The 11,160-nt window shown below is 44.4% G+C and overlaps 2 protein-coding genes across 2 annotated transcripts; one reads left to right on the top strand and one right to left on the bottom strand.

Annotated features, from left to right (window-relative positions):
* Positions 1-224: 224 nt before the first annotated feature.
* On the top strand, positions 225-6,941 carry noc4l (nucleolar complex associated 4 homolog). Its single transcript, XM_080018013.1, has 15 exons — positions 225-379; positions 480-600; positions 1,281-1,387; positions 1,654-1,761; positions 2,028-2,177; positions 2,571-2,673; positions 2,812-2,846; positions 2,968-3,018; positions 3,149-3,260; positions 4,217-4,277; positions 4,450-4,560; positions 4,917-5,080; positions 5,211-5,293; positions 5,896-6,009; positions 6,440-6,941. Exons 1-15 carry the CDS (start codon positions 227-229, stop codon positions 6,554-6,556), a joined length of 1,590 nt encoding a protein of 529 aa, XP_079874139.1. The 5' UTR covers positions 225-226; the 3' UTR covers positions 6,557-6,941.
* Positions 6,942-7,414: 473 nt separating this feature from the next.
* On the bottom strand, positions 7,415-11,160 carry pus1 (pseudouridine synthase 1). Its single transcript, XM_080017371.1, has 6 exons — positions 10,470-11,160; positions 9,784-9,983; positions 9,537-9,674; positions 9,311-9,413; positions 8,218-8,918; positions 7,415-7,588 (listed from the first exon to the last, which is right to left on the bottom strand). Exons 1-6 carry the CDS (start codon positions 10,534-10,536, stop codon positions 7,556-7,558), a joined length of 1,242 nt encoding a protein of 413 aa, XP_079873497.1. The 5' UTR covers positions 10,537-11,160; the 3' UTR covers positions 7,415-7,555.

The following is an 11,160-nucleotide window of genomic DNA, read 5'->3' as shown; positions in this document are numbered from 1 at the left end:
AATAATAATAATAATAATAATAATAATAATAATAATAATAATAATAATAATAATAATAATAATAATAATAATAATAAAAAACAGCGGAGATTAAAAGGCAGAAATGCAAGGAAAATATTATTTTAAAAAAGACAAACGCCAAAAAAACCGACCGAGCGCTTCCGCCTGGTTCGAGGGTCCGAGAGACGTCACTTCCCGTTTCGATCGCGCCCCGGAGTCGGGAAACATGGCGCCGGCCAGGAAGCGCAGCGTGTGTCCCGAAGCCACGTCGGGGGATCGCGCGAAAAGCTCCAAACTTGACATGAGCGGCGAGGTCCAGCAGATAATCGAAAGCAGGAGACATGCAAACGACGTCTTCGACATTCTGGAGCGGGTCCAGGTATGAAACCTACACATTACATTACCTATACGACAGCCGCCCTCCCAGACGTGCTCCCTGTGTTTTAGTCGCGTTCAACATGTCGCACCTCTGTCAACAGTCGGAGGAAGAGGAGGACGCCGTCGGCGCTATTAACGCATGCGGCACAGTGTTCAGTACCCTGATGGCGAAAAGAGCGCTGTTCAATGGAAAGCTGCACGAAGAGGACGAGATGTTGAGCGGTGAGATGGACATGTCCATGTAAACCCTGAGCGTACCACCTGCTTGAAATGGGTGGTCATATTCACGTGTGTGTGTGTGTGTGTTCCCTACCTGTTCCCTTTGTGTGTGTGTGTGTGTGTGTGTGTGTGTGTGTGTGTTCCCTACCTGTTCCCTGTGTGTGTGTGTGTGTGTGTGCGCGCGTTCCCCATGTGTGTATATGTTCCCTATCTGGTGTGTGTGTGTTCCCTACCTGTTCCCCGTTTTTGTGTGTGTTCACTACCTGTTCCGTGTGTGTGTTCCCTACCTGTTCCTTGTGTGTGTGTGTGTGTGTGTTCCCTACCTGTTCCTTGTGTGTATGTGTGTGAGTTCCCTACCTGTTCCTTGTGTATGTGTGTGTGTGTGTGTTCCCTACCTGTTCCGTGTGTGTGTGTGTGTGTGTGTGTGTGTGTTCCCTACCTGTTCCCCCTGTGTGTGTGTGTGTGTGTGTGTATGTGTGTGTGTGTGTGTGTGTGTGTGTTCCCTACCTGTTCCCCGTGTGTGTGTGTGTGTGTGTGTGTGTGTGTGTGTGTGTGTGTTCACTACCTGTTCACCATGTGTGTGTGTGTGTTCTCTACCTGTTCCGTGTGTGTGTGTGTGTATGTTCTCTACCTGTTCCGTGTGTGTGTGTGTGTGTGTGTGTTCGTGTGTGTGTTCCTTCCAGGGGAGTACAGCGCTGAGGAGAAATACTCGATGTTCATGCGTCATCGTTACAATGACTGCCTGGGTTTGCTGCTCGACGCCCTGAGCCACGAGTCTTACAACGTTATGGTGAGAATCGCGTTGTGTTTCGCAGGGACTCACACACGGGGGGGAACCAGTTTGGATCGTGCAGTGTCACGTGTCGTATCGCAGTTAAGCAGCCCCTGCTTGTTGTTGGTAGATAATTAAAGATTAAATACAAAAACACACTGTTATGTTATTACTTTTACCTCCGCGCATTCATTGTGCTGTGATCCTCCATCATGTCATGTTAAATGAGGCGGATGATGATGTACGAGGCTTAGCTGCTTTGCTGATGCAGTGCATCCATGTAGGACACCGCCCTGTGCACCCTGATGAAGTTTGCCGCCGTGGAAGGACGGTACCCGCTACAGGAACTGGATTGGAGTGAACATTTTAGTTTCCCGAGAAAACTTATTAAGGTATGCAAAAGTCAATATTCATATTTTAAGTAGTAGTAGTAGTAGTCGTAGTTGTTATGAATTGGAATTAATGCGCTATTAGGCTTATGAATCTATAGCTTTTTGCATAGTTTGCGTAATAATGCTTGTAATAATATCAAATATGAAACATAAACAACTGTTGTTCATCTATAAGTTTCCAAGATGGACCCTTCGCTATGTTACTGCGTTTTAGAGGTTTTGGATCACTGACCTTGCCTCATGATGTTGGTTGTTTTCATGCCCAGGAGGTGGTAACAAGGCTGCTGTCCACAACAGAGGACACCACCCTGCTCATCTCCAGGTTCCAGGAGTACCTTGAGATGGACGATGTGCGTTACTATGTCATGAGCTCGGTCCGTAAAAACGAGGGCCAGGTCATGAATAAAATCAAAGAGGTAGGACCACTGCACGCAATTAGTTTTGTAGCTCATCCACTGTGCCTCCATGTAGTGGTGGGTGATGGAGCCAACTCCGTCTTCGTGGATTGTGTCAAATACTGATGCATTTTCAAATATCTATATGCAAATGTGTCCAAGTACGTCCAATGTTTGTCTGTTGCTAGATTTATCGACAGACGTGTCCATCAATAGAGGGTTTCTATCGTAACCTTGAATATTTAAGTTCCTCAGTAATTAACTGTTTAAACAGTGTCTTTCTGCCAGAAATGTAAATATTCCAGTTATTCAACGTTTTTTTATGTCTTTGGCTACAATGATGTTCTGTCATGTTGTTCCCATCCAAAATTCCAAAATACTGTGGCATAAACGTAGGTGTCTTGTTTCACTCAGGAAACGATGCATATATACCAGAACAACGTGTTCACGCTGTTGTCCAACATTAACATGCCGAGTGAGGAGTCAGAGATGAGCAACTTTATGGTCAAACAGGAAGGTTTGTATATCGCCCAGAATTAATGTTTGTTTCTTTTACGTTGACATCATGTCAAATAAAATGAGAAAATGATCACGGAAAAGAACAGAATCTCGAGTATAGACGACAAAAGCTGTTTTTCTTTGTCTGTTATTTTAGAAAACCATAAAGACTGGAAAGCGGCCAATTTAAATGTGAGTAACAGCTTTTAATAAAAAAAAAACAGATTAAATAAGATTTGTCAAAGGATGTGACATGACTCGGTGTTGTAAAACACTTTAATAACGGGGGGTTGAACGTTCTCCCTCATCTCAGGAGCACAAGCGAACCTTTGAGAAGATGTGGCTTGGCTTCCTCAAACATAAGGTACCGTACACTCGGCAACATTCACTTCAATAGACCTTTTTGAATGTCCCGTTTTCACCTGGACATTGTTCTGAGCCGCATTGCAGAAGTGTGACTTTTATCTTGTGTTCCTCCTCGTCTGTCGCCGCAGCTGCCCAGCAACATGTACAAAAAAATCCTGGTGGTCCTCCACGAGTCAATTCTTCCGCACATGAGCAAGCCCACGCTCATGATCGGCTTTTTGACGGCCGCCTACGAAGTGGGTAGGTCAGAGTGAAGGTGCTGAAAGTCGTTGCTGTGGATGTAAATGTGAAGATTTTATGAAGGGGCCATTTCATATTGATAAATACTTACTCATCCTCGGAGGGAAACTGCGGATATCTGGTACTTAGCCATGATTTTTTTTTTTTTTTTACATGTATCAAAACACCTTCAGTTAAGACCAGGCATGTTTATTTATTTTTTGTACGATTCATACACAGGGACAATTTACTGCTTTGCATAGGACACGAGAAAAAGGGCATTGAGTTAAAAAAGACCATCAATAATATACAGCCTTTTTATACTGAATTCAAGTTTTGGGCCATCAGTTTAGACCAAGCCATTGAAAGATCATGATCATTCCTTAATTTTTTTTTTTTTCAATTATCATTTCTCTTGAATTACTGGCCTTGAACTACACTAAGCAACTGTGAAATATATGATAAGAAGGAGACTCTGTTGAAAGTGTAAATGAATTGAATCGTCAAATTCAATTAATTCAACTCTAAAAGTACTTCATGGTGTAAGAGGATCACACGCAGTGCCACGCTACGTGTGATTGGTGTAAAGCGCTTGAAACGTTTCTAACCCGGATTGATACCTAGGGCCTTGTGAGGCGCACGTGCCCCGGCGATGATGGAATTGATTAGAAAATCCAATGTACCATTTGACAACATCATGGGTATTTAGAAAGTGTGTGCCAACGTTGAAATTTCAAGACCATAATTTTGGAGGAGTGGAACCTATTCAGAGCTAAAGGCGTATTCCAGCATCAGCAGACCATTCTATAATGATCATGATAACAGGATATATGACTTGTCTAGGTTGTACCTCTTAATGGACCTACACGCCCAATATATCATCTGATTCCTATTGGCTAAATGGTGATTGATCACAGTGGCGTCCTTGAGGATATACTGTGACTCTGTCCTATTCTTCTATTTGTCTTCCTAAACAGGGGGAGCCATCAGTCTTTTGGCCCTCAATGGTCTCTTTGTCCTCATCCACCAGCACAATCTGTAAGTATTACTTGCAGTAAAATAGATATATTTGCAGAAATGAGATTGGATCAGGGATTCACCGACATGCAGGAGGGCAGGAGTTCAACCGCCGAAGCCTTGAACCTCCTCGATAAGACGTGAGGATCACCTGAAAGCGGCTGCTTTTAGTGATTGTTGCACGTCTCCACAGAGATTACCCGGATTTCTACAAGAAGTTGTACAACTTGCTGGAGCCTTCCATTTTCCACGTGAAGTACAGAGCGCGGTTTTTCCACCTGGCCAACCTCTTCCTGTCCTCAACGTAAGTTTAAAAAAAAAAATAATAATAATAAAAATGTTTAGAGCAAATGCACCTCGGGTTCTACCGTCATCTTACCACGGACAGTGTGACAATTCAAGGCAAGCGTTTATATTTTGAGAGAAAATACTAATAAATGAAGAGCTCCAAATTTTGGGGGGGGGGGGGGTTATGATTTGAGATATTATAACCGAAGGGGTAATTTTATGCACTCGATGTTTCATCTTAAAGAAATCCCCTGGAAACCATTCGGCTCAGTTTCACCGCCGCTGCTGCTCCTGGTGTTTGAATCCGGTGATAAATGTAGTGTAGCAGTTGTTTTTAGACCGTGTGTGTTCTGCGTGTGCGCAACCTTCCAGACATTTGCCGGTGTATCTAGTGGCGGCGTTTGCGAAGCGCCTCGCCCGTCTGGCCCTCGGGGCGCCACCCGAGTCCCTCCTGATGGTGCTGCCGTTCATCTACAATCTGATTCGCCGCCACCCGTCCTGCCGGGTCCTCATTCACAGGCCGAGCGCTTTGAATGGTGGGTGGTGGTTCTGCGGCGGCTGCACTTGAGTATCGTTTTGTATATCTCTGCATGTTCCTGCTGGTGGTTTGCGTTCTCTGTAAATGTAATTGATGAAACCAGTGTCTATCCAACTATGTTGTGACAGAGCTGTGTGAAGATCCGTACGTGATGGATGAAGAGGATCCTGCCCACTGTCGTGCCTTAGAGAGCAGCTTATGGGAGGTCAAAGTACGTCGATGCTCACTTTCACGATAGAAGTCCAGTCTTTATCACACAACACACGCACTCATGCGGTGACCAACACACACACAGTTCAAATGGCGGCCAATGAGTTCTCTGCTTTTATCATAACAAGATATAATTACAATGCAGAACTCATCGTGTGGAAATAAAGTCCGGCATCAGTTTCGTTGTCGGGCTGCTGGACGGTGACACTCTCAGCCGCGAGTCCTTATACCGGCTACCTGCTCCCGAGCGCCAATGCATACGTTGCCGTGGTAACCTAGCCGGCGTCTTTTCTAGCGGGACCTCAGGAACCCGCTTTCACCGGAAGGCTAGCGGAATTTTGCCTCCCCGTACAGTGTAAACGACATTTGGGGAATAACCCTCTGGTCCCGACGCGTGTTTTAGAAACAGGAGTTTGGCAAATGAAAATTTGTTTGTAGCAAGAAACAAGCTTTGCTCGCATTGATATTCGCATCGGGTCATAGTGGACTGTAATTTGTCGTTTTGAAAGAATGTCAGATCGTACTGGTGTGACCTGGAGGACCAGGGACGGGAGCACTTTTAACAATGCGTTTACCTTTTTAATCCTTTCTTTTGTCCCTCAGACCCTGCAAAACCATTACCACCCAAATGTGGTCAAAGAAGCCATGAAAATCAACACACCGCTGTCGGCGCAAGAGGATGACATCAACGATCTGTTGGAGATGACCAGCTTTGAGGTAGCGGTGCCGGATTCACAAAGCTTTGCATAAATGCTTCTACTTTGTTCTTGAGATGTGTTCAAAAAAAGCAATAGAGAAAAGATCAAATTTAAACAAGTTAAGGAAAAATACGAGGTCTGTTTCCCCTTTATTTGTTGCCTTTCCTTTTCAATAAGCATCATTTGAAAATATACACTTTTTATTACTAATGCCTAAACAGTGGCTACATCAATTGGTGGATAAGTGTTTCCTGTAGCTCGAACTGTGCTTTTAGGCGAAAATGCTTTTATCAACAATTGTGAATACCTAGAATAAAGATATCCTTCAAACATGCAGTTTGTTATTAGAAGCGCATGGGATTCAAGAGGTTTATTCGTCACATATACATACTTTCATACATATATGCAGTGAAATGTAATATGTTTGTGTGTTATGTCGACCTCCCTAGCTGGTGGAACGAGACCTGAAGGACACTCATACCAAGGGCTTCCCGCTGGAGTTCGAACCTGCCACAAAGCTGCTACAGGGGGGAGGACAACTTCTGGGTCAGCACTTCAGTCTGTAGCAGAAGCACAAATACCCACCTGGACACTTCTGCTGTGCAGCCTTTTTTTTTTTTTGTAAACCGCCCTGTGAAAAATGTCAGATCCTCTTGAAAAACATTGGATCGGGAATAAATTAACGTTTTGTAAAGACTTTTCCCCCACCTTTTGGTTATTTCTTAAATCAACAGAATATGAATGCTTTCCTGGTATTGCCATCATCAAACTATAAATGAAGGAATATCTGTCCATTCATTATTTGGACAACTTCAGGGCTCTGCCACTGAGTGACTTACATCCGCAGGGCAGCCCGTTCCGAACAGGCGTGTTTTTAACGGGCACGGCCCTAGTTTTACATTTTAACGAGGAAATCAGAACTTGTATTTGTAATGCATATGAAGCTTGTTGCCCATGGCCATCCTCTAGAAAGTGGGCGTCTCAGTTAACAGACAGTATATACCACGGCTTCGACACATCAAGAGGCACAGGGCTGTTTAGACAATTTAGAAAACCTTTATGGGCAGAAGAAAACATTAAAAATAACGACCAATCTATTTTGTGGGGAAATGTGTAAAAAATTAAGATGTAATGGAATATTTATGCATATGACATGTTCACGCTAATTAAGCTTCAATAGGGTTAGAATATGTGTATATCTACCAATTACCCACATTCATATCCGAGAGAGGGTAATAAGAGCCAATAAACAAGGGAAAAGCTTAGTTCCAATTTGAAGGCAAATCAAATTGGCAAACTGATCATGTCCCATGGAATAGCTTAAATTATATCTACACCATCAGGAAACAGTGGCATCCTGGCATTTCTCAACGTTTCATTTAATTCAATGAGAATTCAATACAAAAACAAGCAAACAATTTTAATTGTATTCTTTTTAATAACATATGTATAAGAAAACCAAAGTTTTTCTTGAAGTTCAAAACATATTCTTGGAAGACATACCTCCATAATAAAAGCAGATGCTTCTCCGTCTAGCGACAGACCATTGTCAACATCCAGTTTGTCTAATCCGATTGATTACCCGTGTCTTCATTTTCCTGAAAGAAAATAATGAAATAAGGATTTGTAATCAATACATACGTATTGGATTCTGATAAAAAAAAATAATCTTTTTACATCTCAGTACAATATTCATGGATGATCAGTCCCTCTGAGATTCTGCATAGTTGGCTGCACCAAAAAAAAACAACCTAATTTTGCAGCAGCTTTCCTCAAAAAAAGTGCATTCACAAACTTGCAATAAAATTTCAGGAATTGGCAAAATTGCAAGTCAAAGGAAGTAGAAACTAATGGAGTAGTGACGATGATACGACGATCACTGAAAGAACAAAATATTTCAGCCCTCATCTTTTTTTTTATATTAAAAACAAAGAACCATACTTGGGTTCCAGTAGTCTGTAAAAAATAAAAAAACTTTAAATTCAACATACTATATCCTTCAAATAAAACCAGTACTGTATGATGACGATCCTCTAACGCTGCTGCTGCTAGTCCGGCGACAAGTTGAATTGGTTTGTCAATTTGGCCATATAATGCAGAAAAGCCAATTTCGCCAAATATCAAGTTCTCAGTCAAGAATATTTGTGGAATTCACATTCATTTTTGTGGCCGCAGAACCTTTTCCTCCCTAGGAGCGACTGACTGATCTTCATGGAACGCTACCCACCTTTTTCTGGTCCTTATTTACGTTTCTTTCAGCCGCCGAGGCCTCAAAGTCATGGATGGGAAGCGTAGCCATCCAGCTGATCATGGAGCCCTCCTGACGCTCCGTCTCCACGATGCTGGGGTAGATGTGGGCCTCCTTGAAGGCCTTGATGGCCGCCTCCTCCTTCTGCCATTCCAAGCGTTCGTGCAGGCCGTCCCCGCCGAAGCGCTTGTTGTACCGGTCGAAGTGAACCCGCTCCAGCACCAGGCCCAGCCCGGGCGCCTTGGGGACGTCCACCTTCTCTTGCCCCCAGCTGCGCTCCACCACGCCCTCCTTGGCGTAGCCCTTGACCACGGCGATCACCAGGCCGATCATCTTGCGGATCTGGTGCATCATGAAGCTCTGTCCGCGCACGGTGATCACGGCAAACTGGGCGTCGCCGCAGAGGAATGGCTCCCCGCAGGACATCTCCATGATGTAGCGGCGGGCGCTGGGGTCCTGCGGACTCTTCTGCGAGGTGAAGTTGTGGAAGTTGTGGGTGCCCTTGTAGACGGTGCAAAGGGAGTTGACTTTTTGGTACGTCTCCGGCTCCAGGCGGAAAGCCGCGGCGTTCTGCACGTCATAGTCCTTTGGTGCGAAGGCCACGGTGGGAAGCATGTAGGAATATGTGCGGGCGTCGCAGTTGTTTTTGGAATTGAAGCCTTGGGTTACTCGTTTGAGACCTAAAAGGAGCAAAGACAGAAGTGAATAATCCACTCGAGTCATTTTAGTTGTGATTATTTCTCTATTCACATGCATTATTCTAAGCAGAAATCACAACTTTTGTATACATACATACACATTGTTAGCGATTATCACTGATTTATTTTACTGTTGTTAATAATACTGCACTAGTTCAGAATGACTTCCAGTGAAAGAAACATAACCCTGCTTGAAGACAACTACTGAGGAATTTTCAACTTGAACCGCGACGCCGTTTGCTCAGCAAAGGCCAATTTGAACTGCCCCCAATGAGGTGAATTACACGCCACAAGCTCTCTCTCCTGAATCCACTGTGAGAGCACGATGAACATAGTGGAAGACACTAATAAGATGTGTGGAAGCGTCGCCTCACCGAGCACTCTGATCTGCGGCGGAAGATGCTCGTTGATTTTCCCAATGATTTCTTCAATCAACCACAGCTTTAGAGACACTACTTGACCAGCTGCAGACACGCCCTGAACGTTTTAATGAAATAAAAATTCAAACAAAAACAGTATATTAAAAGGTATGACAAGAGATGGTCCTAATAATATCCTCTGCATAATGGCTGAGATTGCTCCCACTATCCGGTCTTGTACCTTGTCTGTTCTGGCACATCTTTGGAACGACATTTTCTTCATATCATCTCCATGGTTTTCGGGGATGGATCCGGATTTAATCAGTGCAGTGACGAGCTCGTCTTCAATGGTTCTAAACTGATCGCTTCCGGGGTTTCTCTGCACATCAAAAATAAAACAAGTGAAAAAATAAATAAAAATAAAATCAAACAAAATCAAATTCAGAGGGAGCTTTCGTTATCATTACTGAAGATGACTGGCTACATACCTGCATACCATAATATCCCTTTCCGGAATATGCCATGAGGAGAACCACCTTCTTTTTGGGGTATTTCTTTTCGTCTTCAGTGTTTTCGCCTACAGACTTTAACTTTTTGGTGACCTGTACATCCTCACCGGTGTCGTCCTCGTTCGCTCTTTTACTTGTCATCTCTCCTTTGATTGTGCAGCGCGCTCTGCACAGGCAACCTGTGACGATAGTCAAACACGTTTATTCATCCATTATTTTACTCCTACAAATACAAAACTGATTTACTACAGTTTCAAAACCTTGTTTATAATTGACCCACGCGCAATTAGAGCTGCAAATAACGTGTACTTCCATTATCGATTAATACATGTATTATTATCTCGATTAATCGATTAGTTGTCCGTATAACGTGCTCCCTGCTTCCAAAGCGACGTCCGAAAAAGTCTTGTTTTGTCCCAAACCCAAAGATATTTCTTTTACTATCATACAGGACTAAAGAAACCAGAGGGAAAAACACATTTAAGAAGCTGGATTCGGGAGACTTTGTAAACGATTAATCGATCATCAAAATAGCTGGCGATCAACTTAACTAGTTGGCAACTAATCGACGAACCGTTGCAGCTCTTCACGCAACGCCCGTAGAGCCCCAACATTGCTCGCAGAAGACGTGGCGAAAGGAGAGAAGCGCGCCCGGTTCCGCTCACCTGCTCGACTGGAAGCCAACCGTTCGGGGTGGACGAAGGCACGGAGAACCGCTCCCACTCTCAACATGTCCCGCTAGGTCTCCGCCGCGGTACACATCTCCTCCCCCCCCACCCCGCGCTGCGGAGAGCTAGCTCTTCACTGAGCCCCGGCGAAGCCTCCCGACTACACCGGACAAGGCGGCGGCATTCGGGAGGGGAAGGGGAAAAAAGAAACGCCGAAAGGAACGTGAAGGGAAAGCGACGCCGCTTCGACGCGAACTACAATCGGTCGAGTCCGGCGTTCGCAACGGGGACCGTCTCCACCTGCGCACGGCCCTTCACACGCGTGGCCACGGTGAACTTTGACCCCGCCTCCACCCCGGGCGCAAATATCGCGAGTTTTATGCCGTCGACGTCATCTTTGACCGGCTCGGCGGTCGACGGCGTGAAAGCTCACTTTCACGCACGGTCACAATTAAAGCGTAACGTTACGGCGAGTAGAAACAATGACGACGTGCGTATTTAAATATGTGCGGCTTTCCCTAAAAAAAACAACAAAAAAAAAAAACATTCTATATTTACAACATAAACAGCACTGCGACGACCCAGACCGGCCTTACGATAGCAATTTAATTGAAGCGCGTCTCGTTCTCTATTTCCAACCTATTGTTTAAACCGCGAGAGCGCAGTTCCGCTTCAACGTCGAGTAACT

The sequence above is a fragment of the Zeus faber genome (genome assembly GCF_960531495.2).
Source record: "Zeus faber genome assembly, chromosome: 17".
NCBI classification, from domain to species: Eukaryota; Metazoa; Chordata; class Actinopteri; order Zeiformes; family Zeidae; genus Zeus; species Zeus faber.
The sequence above is the reverse complement of the archived record's forward strand: the minus strand, read 5'-3'. Positions and strand labels throughout refer to the sequence as shown.